The following is a 20,713-nucleotide window of genomic DNA, read 5'->3' on the forward strand; positions in this document are numbered from 1 at the left end:
AATGAAGTCATAGATTTATCTTGGGATGGAATTTAATTATTAAAATTGGGGCCAGGTAGAATACTGTGTACCGGACTGGTGAAGCCCTTTAAATCTGGAACCATAATAAAGGGCTGTTAAAAAAAACAAAACTTGATTTGGCTTAACAATGCAGAGTAAAAACACTGCACGGAAAACTCCACGCAATAAAGTATTTTCTGAATGAAAACATTGCAGATACACACTTAGCAGTCATACACGTACTGTGTGTGTGTGTATAATGTACCCATAGTCATAGAACCCACCCCCCCCCCCCCCACACACACACACACACACACAAACACACACATATATAAACATTCACCTCAATATTATCAAATACATTGAGCTCAAAAGTGAAAATGGTGATTTAATGTCTCCACCTCAGAGGTTCAAATGGAAATTCTGTACAAAGGGAGGTTGTCGGAGCCAGCAGGTCGACTGCTCTACATGAGAAAGTAAACCATAGTCTGCAGTGTGCAGCGCGACCGGAGCTGCTGCTGCTGCTGCTGCTGCTGCTGCTGCTCTGGGGGGCTGGTCTTTGGGGGACGTCACTGGTCGTTCTCTGCCAGGTGCTCCAGGTTAGCTGGGGGGTGCCCTGCAAAGGAGCCGTCCTCGCTCACCAGGATCTTATGGAAGCTGCACGACACAGACTAAGAGAGAAGAAGAGACTTATATTAGCTTGATAAATTATGTCTCTAAAACAACTTTTAATTGAGGGTAATTGGTGGTTATATTTTGAAGTTATCCTAAATTTGAACGTCTTACAATGTGTTTCTGTGATTATGCGTATACTGTATACAGTACATAGTTTAGCTGGAGAATGGATATGAAAAGTACGAGACCGATGTTTAAATTAATGATTAATCTTAATCTTTGATGATTACTTGATGATTATCTTTGAAGGTAGGTATCTATTATAGCATAAGAAATTATTTGGGATTTTAATAAAAAAATACAAACTAGTGCCTGTAAACAAATAATTATAAACTAATCATTATATTATTATAAATAATATACAATTTATCAATGATAACAAACAATAATAATATGCAATTTAAATTATTGAATAAAATTTATTTCTTTAATTATTTATACAAAAAGGACAGATAAATGTTATCCTTGGCCTCTTTATTTATAAAGCATAAAACTTTAAGGCAGAGCAGCCAAAATGTCAAGCTGCTCAATCATGACGACCAAAAGAATCCACACTGGCACTGAGAGGCTTTTTATGGCTGTCCACGCCTCCCGCAGGATGGAAAACAATGTCAGATGCAATAACACAAAGCCAAGGAGTAAGAGGACAAGTGCCATTGTTTATAAATGAACCTGATAGTTGTGTTTAATGAGGGCGCTGCGATCAAAACCATTTCCTCCAGGCTCATGGAAGCCTGGGCAAATAAGATAAAAGCAGCAGGTCAGTGGGACTGTCCACACGCTGGATGGCGGTGTGGACTCTGGCTGCCGACCAGGCCGAGCAGGTTTGTGAATCCACTTGGAAACAACAACAGGATATTTTCCGAGGTGAACAAACAGAGCTGCCTGAGTAATTTCCCCTCATTATCAGTGATATTGGTTACAGCCTCAGTGCCGGTTTGGAGCCAGAATAATATGAAATCACATAGGGTTCCTAATTTAGCGAACCACAGTTTTTTAAGCCTGTATTTAAATATCCTACACACTATAAACTAATCTGTATCGACTGACTTCGTCTGTACAATCGGGAAGGTGAAAAAAACAGGATGAGTGATATACTGCAGCTAAAGGCGGCCTGATGGGGATCAGTACCTGGATGCTGTTGTGGCTGATGGGAGACAGACCGTTAGACACCCCTCGGCAGTGGCTCGTGTCTGGGGAAAAAACGAGCTGCTCAGAGAGAGAGAGAGAGAGAGAGCGAGAGGGAGTGTAAGATGGAGAGAGAGGGGGAGGTAAATGTGAGTGAACCCTGAAAGTGCAGCGTTTGAGCTTAAGTTTGCTTATGAGGCGTGGGAACTTTTCCTCTTTAAATGGCTCCATGGGCTGGAAAAGTATAGTATAGTTAGTATAAGAAAAAACAGCGAGAGAGAGAGAAAAAGAGAGAGAGAGAGAGAGAGAGAGAGAGAGAGAGAGTGTAAGATGGAGAGAGAGGGGGAGGTAAATGTGAGTGAACCCTGAAAGTGCAGCATTTGAGCTTAAGTTTGCTTATGAGGCGTGGGAACTTTTCCTCATTAAATGGCTCCATGGGCTGGAAAAAAAAAAAGAGCGAGAGAGGGAGAGAGCGAGAGAGAAAGAGAGAGAGAGAGAGAGAAAACCGTGGACGTTCGGGTGCAAAAAAATGCATCTCTCTGTTTGCCATCGATTTGATTGGCCTTTGCCGCAAACGCACCTTCCCGGAGGCGTCGGGGGCGTGGGCGGGGCAAGGAAGGTGCAGGGAGGGCATGGACGTGTTGTAAAAGTGCAGACACTTTGGGTGGTTCCTGTCCATGGAGGCGGAGGAGTGGGGTCGCATGCAGGGCGCCTCCGGAGGCCTCATGGCTCGGCCCAGACTGCTGGACTTGCTCTCCCTGCGCTGGTACTCGATCGGGGACTGAAGAGCTGCGGAGGAGGAGGAGGAGGAGACGAAAAGTAAAACCCCCACTCCGGTGATCCGCTCCATTAAGCGGCGATGGTCGCGGAAACAATACACAAAAAACAACAAATAGAGGGACACATGTTTTAGTCGGGCACCGTTGAGGAAGTTCCTCTGAGTCTCCAGGATCTGGACCACGTCGCTGAGCCAGGCCCGCTGCCTCTCTGGGGATGTGGCCTGCATGACGAAGCGCGTGGCGGTGCCGTCGGTGCGGCGCGACGTCAGGACCAGGCCGCACGGGTCGTCCTCGGAGTGCTCCTCCACGCCGAGGCAGCTGACCTGCGGGGCCGAGGAAACGTTTCCCCCGTCAGATCGACGTTCACACCCGGGACGAGCTCTGCCTCCGCGGCGGGCGAGCGCAGAGCCGCGCCGTCCGGGGGGCCGCCGTGTGCTTTCTCTCGTTTCTCTGAATACCCTTTTGGGTCGTCACACTTCCTACTTCGCTCGACCGTTTTCTGCGCCGGTTCTTCGTACCTTGATGCTGCTCTTAAACGTGTAACCCGGCAAGGAGAAGCCCTTCTTCTTATCGATGGGTTCGCTGAAGATGACCAGCTGCTCAAACAGGAAGACCCGCCTCTCCTTGGCTCTGGACACAAAGCTGTTTTCCTGCTCGCTGACCGAGAAGGTGTCCTGCTGGAGAAGCTTCCCCTGGGCGGTTATTTTCCCCTTTCGAAAAAAAATAAAAATAAAATAAAAACAGCGAGCATTGGCTTTCGGTCACATATCAGAGCAGATACTGAAAAAACAGCCGTTGACGTTTACGGAGGCGGAAAGATTGGCTGGTAGCGCCGCGTCTCACCTCGAAACCCTGGAGTCGTCCCACGTTCATCATGTCATTACAGCGTTTAGGCACAAAACACATCACCTCCACCGCTCTCTGATAGGCGGGAAAAAAAAGGATAAGGGGGAATGAGATTAATGAGAGCAGGTTTTTGCTGATAAAATACAATATCCTTTTTTGGGCAAAGTACAACCAAAAATAGGAGACAAAGAGGAATTTTGAGCAATGCTTGTCTCTTGCTAACACGTCCTTGCTTTCCGCTCCATTGGTTTTCGGAAAAAGCATCCAGAGTGCACGGAATGTATTGAAAGTCAAGTATTTCCACAGTGATTTGAACCACCGTGGAGTGTCCTGTATCTTGGTGTCACCGGTAGTACTGTAGTATAGTTGCTCTGGGCAACTTTCTAAACCAATAAACGCTTACACAGCAATAACCAGTTCATGCTTTTGGAAACCTCTCACCTCTAAATCAGCAACGTCTCTTCCTGCTTTATTGTAGTACTTCAGGAAGTCCTGAGGGTACAAACCAGAGACAAGTGTGGAGCATAAAGTAATACACATGGTACTTTTGAAACCTTCTTTTTTTGCGCTTTTTAAAGCAACGGCAACTCAGCAGAATGTCACTTCATTACACGAGAATGAAGAATGACCCAACGTCGTTCAGACATAACTACGACATACCTATTGATATGTCATAATGAGGCCCAATAGATGTGGAGACACGGAACCTACTTTTAGCAGCAGCTGATACTTCATGATCCTCTGAACAGGTTTGATGAGCAGGTCGTTGAGCTGCAGTCGATGGCCCAGCTGCAGCCTGAGGTCCTATCGAAACGTTAAAACAGGGGGCGAGGCCCCTCAGTCTCTGCGTGAGCTCTGTTTTTTAAATGCTTACGGCGCTGAAAACACGAAACGGGCAAAGGGGAACAGAGTCGGAGGAGGAGGAGGAGGAGGATGGAATGTGAGGCGGCGTAATCTGCCCCTCACCTCGAAGTAGGTCTCGATGTACTCGGAGACGATGTGCTCCGACGTGGGTTTGTTCTGACAGTACACAACGTACATGTGGAGACGCCGCTCCTGGCAATTCAGGAGAGAATTAATATCACATCCATCATGGATAAAATGTCAGTGTGTGTGTGTATGTGTGCGTGTGTGCGTGTGTGCGTGTGCGTGTGCGTGTGTGTGTGTGTGTGTGTGAGAGCCAGAGACAGAGAGAGAGAGAGAGAGAGAGAGAGAGAGAGAGAGAGAGAGAGAGAGTGTAAGATGGAGAGAAAGGAGGAGGCAAATAGGAGTGAATTCTGAAAATGCAGAGTTTTGATCCCAAGTTTGCGAGGAGCACAAACCTTTCCTCCTTTAATGGCTCCACGGGCTGGTTACGGTTTGATTGATCCCTTCCCTTGTTCCCACAGTAAGGAAGTGCTGAGACGTGCATGAAGTGAATGTCCGGCAGTGCATCATCATTTTTCTTTTCGATTGGACTTCCCGGCTCATTTCAGCGATAATATTCCAGCCGGCTATGAAGTTTGGAAGTTTTGTGGTTGTTTCACAAACGCCGGGAGCGAATGGAAGCGTAGCGGAAACATTTCCCTCGGGTTTCTCACGCGAGCAGCCGGCCAAGAACACAAACAGTGCCCTGTGAGGAGGCTTCTTTTCCCACAAAACAAGATCGCTGCAGGAAATTAAACGACAGCGACCTCTCACGTGCACTCGGTGATGACTGATAGTGTGGTGGACTCACATGTTTGATGAAGAGGTTGGCCAGTCTCTCTGGTTCCTGCACACACTTCTCCAGTTCTCCCAGGAAATAGCTATGGGGCACGGCAGCAATGAGAGGGCGCACGCACGCACGCATACACACATATACAGTATATCACAGCTCAGACAAAGTGAGTGTACGCTATCTTTAAAACTTCAAAGGTGTGTGTGGCGAGAGAGAGAAGAAGGGGAATGCGATCTAACGGAATGAAAGGAGAGAGCGAAAAAGAAAAAGCCGAGACTCACTCCTTGTGCCAGTCATAGATCTGGTGGATGTTTCCAAAGACTATCTTGTCCTTCCCCTTCATGTCCTCTGGAATTCCCTGATTGGCAATGGTGGCCATGTAGCCCTGCACGCACACGCACACACACAAACACACACACACACACACACACACACACACAGAAAGGCGGGAGATGAAGGAGGAATCGCGGGCCAACATTTTGTTTCTGAACCCTCCTTGCTTGGCATATTTATAATTCCTACCTATACGTCTACATACCTCGACTATGAGTCCAAGATCCTCCACATACATCTGCTCTGTCTCTATCAGTTCAGTGAGCACATATCTGAAAGGCCAGAGACATTTATACACAGAGAAAGAGAGAGAGAGAGAGAGAGAGATGAGTTGACTGCCGCTCGGCCCAATCCAGGCTGTAGCTGGCGCATTCAACGGGGGTAAAAACAAAAATAAAAAAAGCGGATCAACACCTACATGCTCTTTTCCAGGGCAATCTTTCGGCCCTCCTCGCTGTCCAGAGATGCAGACCACTGGCTGGTCGAGTCGTCGATCAGGGCGCAGCCATTCTCGCCCGGGAAAATATTACAGCTGGACTGGCAGCTCTGAAAGCCAGGAAGGAGGAGTGAGCTTACACTATGAACACTGCGGTATCGCTGTTTTGGTCCAGTTGTTCAAACGTGGGGCGACGCGTACAGGGTTTGACAATAAGCAAGGTTTTCCACGTGTTCGCCAGGACGGTAACTTTCTAAATCTGCTGGTCTTGCAATGAAAAAGACACAGGAGCTGAAATAAATTTTGGTTTCTACCTTATTTAACTGTCAAATATGTTTTCTCCTCATGTAAAGGTTTTTTATCACTGGTATATGTGTTTAATGGTGGTTGGAAGTTTGGTAAACTAAGAACTTATTCAAATTTGACCTGGAGCAGGGGGGGTTAAAAACATTTTAACAGCAGTCCATGGTATCCAAATTGCTAACCTCAACTTTATTACTGCTATAAAACTACTTGTAATAGTAACTACTTGATGTACAGATTGACGTCCTGTGGCGAGAGAGGTGCTGATTTTCTGCAGGAAATATGTAGCCGAAATTTGAATCGCTATTTATTCCACTGTTGTATTATTCTTTGCACCGTTTGTGCTGTCGCAGTGATTTTTTTTTTTTCCGCCCGAAATCGATAGTACAGGAAAAAAAAGTGGAACATTTTGTAGCTTGGTCTTCAACCAGACCAGTTAAAGACCCAATCAACTGCCACTGTCGTGCCACCGCGCCAGTGCTTCTGTCGAGCTCTGCACATTGGATAAGCCCCCTAGACGCAGTGTATTGGCCAGTGCAAAGACCACCATGACTTTGTGGCCACTGAGTATGTGTGTGTGTGTGTGTGTGTGTGTGTGTGTGTGTGTGTGTGTGTGTGTGTGTGTGTGTGTGTGTGTGTGTGTGTGTGTAATTAAATAATAGAGCTTCATCTGCAGATCCACAATGCAGACAGTGCAGCGCAGTGGGGGAAATGAGAGGAACATGCCAGGAAAAGAACTCGCAGTCTATTCCTGGGATGGGAGAAATGATTTGTTCTATCCCCGTTCAGACAGTATATCCACTGCAAACCCCACGTAATACTATGGCAATTTTTCATGTCTCTCATGGCTTCCAAGTACATCGTTGGCTCAGGAAAGTAGGAAAAGTTCAAGGACGAAATGATGGATGACGGTGGATAGCCAGCCATGTCGATATCATTTCACTGAATCGTCATTTGATCAGCTTGAAAGATGCTGTAGGCACCGTGAAAGGTAGACCCGGAGCTCGGTGGCCTCAGTCTGTACAGGTTCTACAATGACTGACTGAGCCGGAGGGAGTAATATTGCAAATATATTCTGCACAGCTCAGCTGCAGTGTAACAAGAGTGTAATCCCCCAATATTAATTAGACTGTAATCTTCTTAAGTAGCTCTTATCACAGCAACTTGGATTTTTTAGTTTTTTTTTCACTCGTTGCCTTGATGGATAATCCCTGTAGTTATGCATTTGGAATATTCTTTTGATCCTCTTCTACCTGTTTCTTTTTTTCAGCCTCTCATGTGAGCTTCCTCGCCTATCGAATCCCAGCGTTCCCAACGTGATCGTTCCCTGGTGTTTCTCTTAACTACAGGTGCTTATCAAAAGCCCTGATCTCAGTTGGGTCTGAGGTGTTTCACCAGCCCTCATATTACAGCTTTTAGGACCAGTGTAGTTCCTCCTCCCCCTACTACTCCTAATGCTATACTACCACTACTGCTGTGTAAATACGATCACAGAGATGCTGGTGACATAGGTTCATCGACCTACAAACCTTAACATGAGTGTGACTTAATGGAGGGATTAAAAGTGTGAACGGTGTTAACAGTTAACTTTGACATATTGATGCTGGAGAATGGGCAGAAAGTAAACACGTATTATCGTTATCGTATTTTAGGAGACTTGGTACGAGAAATGATCTTCTTTTTTACTTCACTGTATTTATCTAAAACACAATTATTGGGTGGCTTAAATAACTTTTCAGTTTGAGCCAGACCATCAATACTCTCACCTTATCCAATTGAACTTTAAGCCACAAAGAAAAATGATGTCATGATGTTGAACAAGTGCTTTTTCTTTTGGCACTTTAGTACAGTCAATATCATGTACTATTACTTTTGCTTGAGTAGAATGCAGAATGGAGGACTTCTACTTTCTGAGAGTATGTATTACCATAGTAAAGCGTATGGATATGGATACACTTATTCCTTTATTCAATCCAGCTGCTTCCATGTACGGAGGAGTACATGGGAGCAGTAGGGCCACGCAAAAGAAAAAAAAAAAAGAAAAATAAATTACCCGTGTTTCGAGAATGAACTCGGAATGTTGACTTTAAAGTCTAAATTCAATTTTGAGAATAAAGTCGGAATTTCCGAGATTAAAGTCCAGAACCTGCCCTTTGACTCCCGCACGAGTGGAGCGGTGGTGGTGTCCCTCCATGAGGAGCGCTACGTGGCCCGACTGGTGGAGAGCGCCTCTCAATGGACGGCCTCAGTGGACGGCCTGTCCAGGTGTCCCTGCTGGCGCCGCCCTCCACCGGGGTGGTGATATCATAGGATCCCCCGTTTATTTCTGAAATTCTCAGCCCGTTTATGACCATCCCGCTTGGCTGCCAAAAATGAGACATGCCGTCGTTACGGAGGCAGGTGACCATGCTGTTCAGCTGCCCGGAGCCGGAACCTGGACATGTTTTGAGTGTGGTGCCCGGCTCCCCGGCAGCACGCACCGCCCCGGGCGGGGGCTCTGTCCTCTCTCTGGGCGCGTCCGGGGACGGGGGCTCTTTCCCGGCTCCGTCAGTGGAGGGAAGGGAACCGAGTCCGTCTGGGATGGGGCGGGGCGACGGGGTGGTGGTGGAAATCGAAGGACTGACTTTAATTCTTGAACCACAGGGGTATTTCTTTTTATTTGCGTGAGCCTAATACTCTTCCGTACCAATGAGCCAATGCAAACACAAAGTTGTAAGCTTAGGATTGTTGTGATGGATGATAGTATCTTATTTCATTTTGTGTGTCAACAACAGCTAAAACAGAGGATCCCCAAAGATGATCTACTACAGTGCAGTTTTACCTGGCCCTCTGTTACGATTATTCTTATTATCTCCTACCAATAACCCTCATTTTCCTTTTATATTCTTCTTTTTTTTTTTAACTCGTTTCAGCCTTGCAGCTTTAGTTGTCTATGACCAGCCGTTTACATCCAATGTTCGGACTTTGGCTTTTAGCTCCATCCATTTTGCTCCATCCCCCATCGTGACCCTGCCTCAGCCTGGTAGACGTATCGGTGCTGTGATCACTTCCAGATGTCTGAAAAGACCCGCTGGATTGATTACACTACACAGGGCTTTTTTAAGCAACTCCGCACTCAGTACAGCGCAGGGTTTCTCAAGACCCACATTCGCAGGAACACATTCTTTCGTGACAGTTCATACATGAATGCATAAGGTTGTGCAGAGTTCGGGGATTGGCGAGCTGTATTTGATTGTTTAAATTATTACAGCAGCTGATTACATTTCACTGCATATATGTATGACGGTATGTATATGTATGTGACAAATAACCGCTTGAATCGGAATCTGTATCTGAATCGGATTAGCTCCTGTGATTGCAGGTTGTACGCTTCAAGCCTATGATCTGAGGAAATCTATTAAGGCGATAAGAAAACACTACAATTTGCATATTTTCAGCAACTGAACTCACACTAGACATTGATTGAAGTTTCGTTAAATTACATTTGTGCATTTCTTCTTAGGATAAATCACAATTTTTATGTCCAAGCATCACTACATAATTCATTACCAGTGCTGGAAAGTTACAAAGTACAATTACTGTGTTACGGTTCATTTATCGTTTTTTGTATATTCAGTTAAACCACTACATTTCAATGCAAAGACCCATACTATTTCATTTCAAACAGTCTAACACTTTATTGTATTTTATATAATCCGGTTTTATATTTTTATATGAAAGCAAGCCAAAGCCAGAGGGACTAATCCTCTGAACCATTCAGATTGTGTAGTCCCGTATTATAGGCTCCGTTCTATCAGGGCACTGGATATGGAGCACTCTTACTTTTAATTCATTAAGTATATTTAAGACCAATTACGTGTATACGTGCTTTCACTTTCACTAGGGTCATTTTGGGTCGGGGCATTTGCACTTTTACTTCAGTAAAAAGTCTGAGTACTTCTTCCACCACTGTCCCTTAGGTCATTTACCTATGTCAAGATTATCTGTTGAAAACTGTACTGAGGCATGTTGTATCTGTACTCCCTCTACTTCTAGGCTCTCTCTTTCAATCAATTTGGGTCTGTTTTTAGCACCTTACTGAATATTGATATGGGCTGTGAAGGGAAATCGCATTCCTCACTCATAATGTATGATGAATAGCAGATTCAGGCTCTGGCAACTTTATTCTATATCTCTATACTCCCAATGGAGACAGCAAGAGCTATTTAGGTACTTATTTTTCTCAGAAAGAACGAAGGAAAGAAAGAAAGAAAGAAAGAAAGAAAGAAAGAAAGAAAGAAAGAAAGAACAGAGGAGTGAATCTAAACTTGGCTGTACTCTTTACCAGACTATGTGTGTTTGTGTCTTGAAGGAAGTCACACAGGTAGTTCTGGCTCGATGGATGTGTCGGAGAGCACTCTTCTGGGCAGAACTCACCAGTTTTCCATCCCTGCACACCATACAAAACAAGAGAGCATTTACAACAAACAAACATGTGAGGTATGAACAGAAATATAGTGTCCTGGTTTCAACCCCTCTCTAAGGGTCCTCCTACTTTATTGCCACCTTTTAAATTAGTCACGGCGTCCTGGTTTGCCCGACTCTCACCGTGTCTCCTTCCGTGGAAGGGAGGATGGTATAGCAGCCGTGCTGGTCCGGTGCCCCCTCCTGACTCTTCCGACGGGGGAGGAAGGGTGAAAGCTGCTTCCCTTCTAACCTGGAGGTCATCTGCTTCTCAATTTTACTCCCTCCGCCCCGGGCCTCGGCGCTCAGTTTGCGGACGGGGTTGGTAAGCCACTTCTTCAGGGCACTGACGGGGTGGCGGGACCCTCCCGGCGAGGAGGGCGAGCAGGGGCTGGAGCCACCTGAGGCCTGGTGTGATGTGGAGCCCACCGACGGCGCCATGCTGCCATCGTTCCCTGCCGCCGAGTACGGTTCTATCCAATGGCAACGAGGGGGAGAGAAAGCATGGGAGAGATGGCGGAGTTTTTGATGAGAAATAGTGTATGAAACTGCAAAAAGTAAATCTCTACTTTATGGTACATAATCTAATGGTATAACGTATAATAAATAGGATTTTAGCAGAAAAATGTTACATTTCCTGCCTTGAATCCTACCAGTAATTTAAGGCAGGGGCAGCAGTTTCATGTGTCATTTCCTAACGATTTGCCACAGAAACAAGTAACGTCCCGGTGGAGAATATCTGGCATTTCCTTCTAATGCCATAATACGACTCGTCATAAACAAAAGCTTGAAACTAAAACCTTTAGAAAGCGCTTGGAAACACACTTGGAAAAAGCAATTGGTCTCAGATTAAATGTAACTACACTTACTGTAATTATTTTTCATGACAAAACTCTGGGCCAAATGATTGTTTTGACAAAAAAAAACCTGGGGGGGGGGGTTGTCTCCTCAAGTTGCTTGTGGATAATGGACTCGCAGCATAAAAAAAACACAGAAGAATCAAGTCAGCAAAACTATCAAACGCTTCGTAGATTGCGGGCTCCATAGTCGGTCACTATTAAATTCATTGTGCCCTCGAGCCTTTCAGCCAAGCCTCGGCTCCGGCTGATCCCAAGCTGACAGCCAGTCACACCGCAGAGGGGTCTGGGGCTCACTCTCAGTCTGGTTTATATGGAAACACGGTGAGACCTCAAACACAGCGTTGTAATTGAGGCCCCCTCCATTAACGTTTCAATCAGTTCTGCTGATCGCACATAAGCACAAGAGTTTTCTGGAGACGCTTGTTTCTATTTGGACTTCTCCCAAAACCGAATAATTCACATCAGCACATTTATGTAAGCTGTAATCGTAATAGCAAGCTCCAAATAAGCCATAGAAGAGCCGGGGCAGATATGTGGTCTGATTTTGCAGACACATCACATTGGCAATCAAATATTAAATAACATATTAACTTCTGTGGGTGGTGAGGTTGCAAATACATACTTCCTTGCAGGAAGTAATTGCATTGACTTCCTGTAAAGCATTCTAGTCTTCAATTACTATTTTGGTGCACAGTGGACAGTCGGAATGGATGACTTATATTCCAAATTACTTACAGGGATGCCAAATATCAATAATCAACCAAATATAATAAGGCAATAATCTCAAACATCAAAAATACCAGATTTAGATTAAAAAAAAGGTAGTGTTCAGGATAAGACACATACAATGTTATTAGAATAATGCAAATTGGTTGAGAGCCTTGGCTATACACACTATCTGTTGTCTCTCTCCAACCGTGATGCTCCCAGAAAGATAATGATAAAAAGGACCGGCTCCATCAGTGGCAGCAGCTATGCATCAATCCACCTGTACAGTCCAGTAAATATGTCTTGACATTCACAGATGACCAAGCACACCTTGCACAAGGAAAGCCATCTGGCTGACTATGGTTATTATGACTCTCCTTTTTTTAAGACCTATGACCATGAGACCACTTGCAAACAACTTAACACGCAGCAGAGTGGAAGAGCTACACATCAACCAACCTATGCAATGGCTGTGATGCCATATTTTCGCCAAGCACATCAACATTTTCCCCGAATTGACACTTAGCAGTGCTTAATGGTCACAAGGACGTCTGCTGCAGTGCCGAAGCGAGCAGCTTGGCTGGCAGTGTTTGTTTGACGTGCTTATGTAATGGAGCCTTTTCCCACAGAGTAACAGCTGGATCGCCATACGGACTCATGGCGGCCAGTATCAGCGCGTCCCATGTTGGTGTGCTTGTGTGAGGATGGAAGCGATATGCCTGCTGAATGCCGCATGCACAAGTGTGCATTAGTGCAGACCTATGTTGTCGGATCTGATGTTTGATGACATCACTCTGTATATCGGACATCCTCCAAAAATGAAGAAAATATTACAGCCTGGCTGTATACAGTATGTGCAACTGCAAACTTATAACCTCCCAGCAATGCTGACAGTAAAAAAAGACAACAACATAAAAATGAAGAATTGCAGCTGTATAATTTGCTGCTGACTTCACTGTAGGAAACACGGAGGGAAGAGCCATCACTCAGTTAGACAATAGAGAGACAACACCTATTGGTAGAACTGAAGAGCGATGGGTTGACAAAGAGCGGAAATTAAATGACTCTCTTGGCTATGGGTATGTAAATGCGTTGGTTTACAGCTCTTCACATGCAGAGAACGGTTTCTCAGATGGAAATGTGTGGCTCTGCCGGACTCCTTTTCCCATCCTGTGGCGTGGTGCTTTGCAGGGTGTATTTTACATTTGGATCTGGTCCACCACATTAGCCCGTCTCTGCAGGATTAATGATCTGCCGGTTGTGGCCAGAAAATACACGCACACTTGAGCACACACACACATGCACGCGCACGCGCACGCACGCACACACACACACACACACACGAAATCCAGAGAGTAGGAGAGAGATAGGCACCACTTGCAAGGCCTACTTTATGTAAAGGTCTGTGGTGTGGTGTGAAGGGTTTTTTTTAACGTAGGGATGGCTGGGAGATAGTTAACCACTTAGGCCACTGTGATATCCCACCAAACCTCCGGACCCCTTAAATAGTCATGGTCAGCAGCAGCAGGACGTATTTAGATGCTGTGAGAAAACCACTCCAGTCTAGCAGGCCCACTTCATCATCCTGGGCCTAATTATGACGAAGGCTATGACCAAACTCAATAAATATACATCTGTGTATCTGAATATCGGAACGTGAGACCAGCGTGCGTGTGTTGCGTTAAGATGGAAGTTGACCAAGCGCTGCGTTCCTCGGCCATTTGAAAACATCACAACTGAAATAAAGTCCAGGCTTTAATGACCCTTCACTTCCTGTTGTGCCGGTGCCAAAGAAAATGCCGAACATTCCAAACTGCTCTTGTCACCAAAACTAAATGAAGAAAAGAAAAAACAACAACAGAGATCTTCACAAGTGACACACGGTTCGCTCTAAATATAGGTGAGGCCTGCAGGACATCCTCTGGAATTCGAGTGCAGTAAGAGAAAAGGAGAACAGATACTGACTGATTCCATGTGCCCCACTCCGCATCGTCACCATCTCCTTTTTAGATTTCTTGTTTATTTCTACGCTTAGAGGCTTGATGACCTCACACACACACACGCACACGCACACGCAAACACACACACACACACACACACACACACACACACACACACACACACACACACGAACACACACACAGCAAGCTGACCATTTGGACTACTTGCCGTGCGAGGCTGACGTCTGGCAGTGATTTATCATGATGAGATAGTCTGACTATCTCATCATACACTTTTACTGAGCACGTCATGTAACCTTACAGGCCTAGAACGTATTCAGCCGCTAATATATTTATAATCTGCTGCTGAATGTCGAGCCATATGAAAAGAGAGGCAGCGCGGGGAGGATTTTAGGGAGAGGCAGAGGGGGTAGGCAGGAAGAGAACACTCAGCACTTCAACAGAGAGCAGAGGCCTCTCTGACCACTCCACCATGTCCAGAACATGGAAAATGTCAACACATGGCAACTGGTAAAAACAAAAAAATATATATGAAAAATTAGAGAGCAGCGATGTCCTGGTCGACACCACTGGACAGAAAGAGGAGCTTGAAATATAATTAGTGACGTAACACTCAGAAGAGATGTTTCATTAAGTCCAGTCAACAAAAAGGTGACGATAAAGGAAGGTAAAAGAAAAATCATTTTAAATACATTTAAATAAATTACAATAAATTAATAAATTGGAAATAAATAAATAAATGAATTAATAAAAAGGGACGGCCTGTGTCTGTGTGTGAATGAGTGTGTGTGGGGGGGGCGGTCTTGTCAGGGTTAGGGTTACTCATCTAACACAATCCTCCTTTCATTTACACATTTCACACATATTCCACTTTCAGAACGTGTGGCTGTCACTGCTGTAGAGCGCAGAGAAGAGAGAGAGCTGTTCTATAATCACCCCCTGAGCAACTGGAACAACACAGGATTTAGAGGTTGGGACAGGGATGTGTGTGTGTGTGTGTGTGTGTGTGTGTGTGTGTGTGTGTGTGTGTGTGTGTGTGTGTGTGTGTGTGTGTGTGTGTGTTTGTGTGTACCCTTGCCACTGCTTCAAACACAGTGTTATGATACTGTAGTGGTACAGATTAAAGAAATCCCTGCGTTATTACCTTCTGCCAAAGCTCTACACACACAGAGCACTAGAGCTATCAACACAAAGACAAATATTTCCAAAATAGCCAAACAAATGAAAAAAATATACAAAAGAACGCAAAAAAAAAAAAAGCGATTTTGTTTGGGCATGCCGATATCAATTTACGCTTTCCCCATGCTATATAGATTAGACAGTACCAATATTTGTCACCAATTAATTTATTGAGAAAAAGGATATAGTCAGCATTTTTCACACTGGGACCCATAAATCTGGTTTATTTATTAAGAGACAAGGAAAAGTTTAAAAGAAAAATAGTTACGGTGTGTGTGTGTGTGTGTGTGTGTGTATTTGGTGGGTGGGTGGCTGGAGGGGGCTGCTTCAGCTTTTTGGGGAAAGGAATGTTGGAAGGATGACTCAGTGACTACAGGGTTTCCATGATCCAATGATCTAAGAGCAGCACATTCCGAGACACTGCAGTGTTCCAGATGTGAGCCTATCTCTGACTCTGAATTTCTGGCTACTGATGCTGTCTCTGGATCCCGGGCTACCAAAAATAGACGGTGTATATATAAATAAAACTGGATCTGAAACCACTACAGTTTTAGGACGTGTTCATTGGATATTTGCTCCATATTAACACCGTCACACAACCTCGATCAGCGTAACGATTGCGAATATGCAATGTTTTGCAAAGACTTTCGAGACATGGGTCACTCTACATAACGATAACAGGTAGTTAAAAACTTTGGAGAAATGTCATTGAGAGTAGAGCATCTACATACCTCTGACCCGCGCATAGCAGCAGCCACATGTGGCGAGCACCTTCCTGAACAGGTGTTGGCACCCACACCCTTGCTGCTGCTGCTGCTGCTGGTGACTCCCTTTCATGGCAATCCACTCTTGGTTAGCTCAAAGCTTGCTGGCATTGTGTTGCAAATACACTAGCACGAGTACACACAGGAAGTCACACACAACAGGTATCCCTATGGTGGTCTCAAGTGGAGATGGGTGGGTGGGTGGGTTGGGGGGGTGGGGGTGGGGGTCGTCAGGGGAAGAGGAGGGCGTTCAGAGAGTGCAGCACAAACTCCACAGCCTCGTCACAAAGTCGTCCCCGATCCGAGCATCTTCCAGAGAGGCCGAGAGTCCAGACGCCAGACGGGTTCCCATGCTTTGACGAGGAGGAGGAGGAGAAGGAAGAAAGCACTACTCCCCCCGAGGCTTACGAGGCCCACTGTGTGGTCAGACGGTGGGAGACTGCGAGAGGGAGCGAGCAGAGAGCGAGGGATCAAGCGAGAGTAAAAGGGGAGGGGATGCAGCTCAGCCAGCGGTCCCACCTCCTCTCATTTCACTGCCCGCCCTGTTTGCTTCTCTTCTCAATGTTCATTCTTATTCATATTCTGAGATTGTATCACATTCCTGCTTTGGGATATGGTTTAATAGGTGAGGGGGAAATGTCTTTTCATGCAAGATTTAACTAATTTTTTGAAATGCAAATTCCTCAAACATCTATCTATCTGTCTGTCTATCTATCTATCTATTATATCTTTCTATCTATCTATCTAATGTGAATGTGTTTAAAGTAAAAGGTTTAGGCAGGCTGATGTAATCTCAAAAACAAGATTAGGTGCTCGTGTCTCTATGGTTTCCAGGGTACAGATGTTCAGGCTCCGAGCAGTGTGTTCTCCAAGGAGATTTAGGAATCAACCTGTTTAAACCGATACATAATGAATACAAATTCAGTAAGGAAGCAATATCAGTCTGTGGAAGGGGCTATGTCTCTGACATACAATCATGTGTTCATTTAAAAAAAAATAGCACACATGTAGTCAGTTATACAAGGCCTGATGTGCGTCATGCGTTGAGCAGCATCAACCCACCCAGGAGATTACAGTTATAAAAATATGAAAATGCTCTTGGTCTCTTGGCCGTCTACTTAAGCCCTTTTAAAAGCCCAGACTTCGTGATGAGCTGGTGAACTGCAAAGCCGTGACCTTTTCACCATGTAAAAGCATTTTGGGTGTGTTTGTCTAGACATGTGAGTGGGGAGGCCTGCTACAGGTTTGGGAGATAATAATAATAATAAATAATATATAATAAATATAATCATTAAAGAAAAAAAATAATAATAATAATCCATTATGCACTGTTTCCCCTCTCATTGATACAGATCTCATCATGGCGTTGTGTGTTAATTTCTCCAGTTCTTCAGCCGCATACAACACAGGTGTTCTGGCTGTTGAGGTGAAGGTGGAGATTATGGGATGTTGGCTGCTTACCTGCTCTGTATGCCTACTGGTCATAACACCAGTCAGCACAGTATTCCGGCCAGTTAGCGCCCCTCTATGGATTTGACAAGTAATGCACCTAGTGGTGCATGTAACATAGGTACCGTAAGTACACAAATATATACTATACTGTGTGTGTGTGTGTGTGTGTGTGTGTGTGTGTGTGTGTGTGTGTATATATATATATATATATATATATATATATATATATATATATATACACTTTACACTTTATACTGCTTTACACCTACGGACCTTTGATCGACGTACTGAACCAATGCTATTTTATTTCCATCCCATATGAAGAATGCAAAAAGAGGAGGTGGTCAAGGAACTACACTGTGCCAGACCCACCCGGTCTGTTTGACGGTCACGTCTGGCCCATGTACGTCAAACACAAGAACATGTGTGTGTGTATATATATATATATATATATATATATATATATATATATATATATATATATATATATATATATATATATACATATATATACATATATATATATACATACACACACACACACACACACACACACACACACACACACACACACACACACACACCAATAAGCCGCAACATTAAAACAACCTGCCTAATATTGTGTAGCCCCCGCCGTGCCGCCAAAACAGCTCCCACAGATGCTCGATCTGATTGAGAGCTGAGGAATTTGGAGGCCAAGTCAACACCTTGAACCCTTTGTCATGTTCCTCAAACCATTCCTGAACATATTTTGCAGTCTGGCAGGGTGCATTATCCTGCTGAAAGAGGCCATTGCCATCAGGGAATACCGTTGCCATGAAGGGGTGTACTTGGTCTGCAACCATGTTTAGGTAGGTTGTTACGTATGAAAGTAACATCCACATGAATGTCAGGACCCAAGGTTTCCCAGGAGAACATTGCCCAGGGCATCACACTTCCTCTGGCTTGGCTTCTTCCCATAATGCATCCTGGTGCCATCTCTTCCCCAGGTAAACAATGCACATGCACCCAGCCAAAGAAAATGTGATTCATCAGACCAGTCCACCTTCTTACATTGCTCCATGGTCCAGTTGTGACACTCACATTTGTAGGTGCCTTGGACGATAGACAGGGGTCAACATGGACACTCTGACAGGTCTGTGGCTACACAGCTCCATACATCACACACATCAAGCTGTGATGCACTGTGTGTTCTGACACCTTTCTATCATAGCACTTTTTCATCCATTTGTGCTACAGTAGCTCTTCTGTGGGATCAGACCAGACAGGCTAGACTTTGCTCCTCCTGCCCATCAATGAGATCTGGCTCAGATCCTTATGCTTGCCCATTTTTCCTGCTTCCAAAAGATCAACTTCAAGAATTGACTGTTCATACATACATACATACATACATACATACATACATACATACATACATACATACTAGATTCTATTGGTGTGTTACCTCGCGCAACACTTATCTCACTGCATCTCCGGTCCCACCTCGATCCGGTCCCACCTCTCCAACCGCCCTCACAGAGCAGTACGTTGTCCTTGTTGCCTTCTGAAAACTTGAACATGAGGAACATGGGAATCAGTGTGCTTAAAGAGAACAGACAAAAGCAGAAATAAAGACAACTCAAATAGGTGGTGTGTAATTGAATAGCGTATTATTTTGTTGTTCATTTCAGAGTGAGTAATGTGACAGCATTGACATTTAAAAGAATGACGATTTCCCACTTAACTCCACCACCCACTTCACCTTTCCCCTGTCCTGTCTTCCTACGCCATAAGTGGTTTCTTATCTCATATGTGGAATGTGAGAGGCACAGAACTGAGATAATCCAGGTTTAGGGAGAGATAGTCCGATCCTGTGAGTTCCAGAATAATGCTTTCACCTGCTAATTATTTTTGATTGATTTAAAATAATGACTTTTTAGGGTCTTGAAAAAGCCTGGCTTATAAGAAAGACTGGGACTTAAGGTCCAGTTCTATGACATGTGCAATACAACTAATAACAAAATGAATCCAGCTAAAGGATGTGAATCACATCAAATGAGACGGTAAATTCACATCAAATCAGTTTGAGAATTGTAATTGATAGAGTTCCGTCTCAAATATGAAACATGGCATCTAGAAACCTCTGCCACTATGCCTGATAATCACCTGAGTACAATGTTAGAAAATGACAGAGGATGTGATTTTCCGACCACAAATGGAACAAGTTACCATCATACATTATGATTAAACAAAATGGATCTGTTGTTGCCACACTTTGATCAGATATGGTTAACCTATCATGACTGAATATTACTACTTGAAGCAATACAACTTATTGAATAAATAACGTGCACTTCAGAGCAAAATATTAACCCAATGTAAATAAACATTTTCATCCACAGCACCTTCTGAATCTTTCCACCTGTAAGCAATTTAAGCAAGTCAATCAAGTCATTTAGCTCAAATACATTTTAAAAAGTACATTGTTTACCACCACCTCACTTACCCAGTTTTGGCTCAGCGGACCGGAGAATATCACTTTATCAGACATGGTGACCAGAAGCTGGTCAGTTCTCTCCTGCACCTTTGCCAGAGCCTTCATTCTGCACCTCTAGTTACTAGGTCTGCCTTCAGGTGGTGTCCTTTACTTCACCTCCTTTGAACAGGATCTCATCCTCCCCTTTACTTAATTATTGATCGATCAGTTATTCTTACAGGTAGGTATGACTCTCACATTTGTACTGTTCTGCTGGCCTTCCTGAGATGAACAATGTCCCAGTCTCCGGACAGCTGTTTGGGAGCAGCTCGATCGTCCTCAGGCGCCTCCAGCTCACAGAGGGTCGTTCCGTCCACTGACACGCCCAGTCATGCCCGCGCAACTTGCTTTCATTCTGTGACCACCCCAAGAAGAGACGCTTTAACCGACCAACCTTCAAATACCACGTCTGTGTTGTGTGATGTAACCCAAGTCAAATAACCCCAAATTGAAATGTAGTTTATTGTTACCAACAATTTATTTGCTTCTTCGGGTTTCTCACTTGTGTGAATACAAGCTTGTTAACCAATGGACAGAAAGTCCGAGACAAATATGTGTCAAATATACAATTAAAAAGGGGTTCTCTATAGAACCACGAGTTTAAAGCTCAATTCTTTACCAAAGAACCAACT

General features: G+C 44.5%; 1 protein-coding gene across 3 annotated transcripts; it reads right to left on the reverse strand.

Moving 5' to 3' along the window:
• Positions 1–375: 375 nt before the first annotated feature.
• Positions 376–16,517, reverse strand: arhgef25b (Rho guanine nucleotide exchange factor (GEF) 25b). Of its 3 annotated transcripts, none has more exons than XM_080000216.1 (16): positions 16,082–16,517; positions 10,787–11,115; positions 10,524–10,628; positions 5,879–6,006; positions 5,666–5,732; positions 5,409–5,512; positions 5,146–5,215; positions 4,395–4,448; positions 4,140–4,232; positions 3,870–3,920; positions 3,426–3,503; positions 3,101–3,292; positions 2,725–2,905; positions 2,384–2,592; positions 1,807–1,884; positions 376–671 (listed from the first exon to the last, which is right to left on the reverse strand). In XM_080000216.1, exons 1-16 carry the CDS (start codon positions 16,185–16,187, stop codon positions 570–572), a joined length of 1,947 nt encoding a protein of 648 aa, XP_079856342.1. In that variant the 5' UTR covers positions 16,188–16,517; the 3' UTR covers positions 376–569. The 3 variants fall into 3 exon arrangements, with proteins under 3 accessions (XP_079856342.1, XP_079856343.1, XP_079856341.1); XM_080000217.1 differs by having other exon boundaries at positions 1,807–1,868; positions 4,395–4,484; XM_080000215.1 differs by having other exon boundaries at positions 4,395–4,484.
• Between the last annotated feature and the right edge of the window lie 4,196 nt (positions 16,518–20,713).

The sequence above is a fragment of the Zeus faber genome (assembly GCF_960531495.2).
Source record: "Zeus faber genome assembly, chromosome: 5".
Lineage (NCBI taxonomy): Eukaryota > Metazoa > Chordata > Actinopteri > Zeiformes > Zeidae > Zeus > Zeus faber.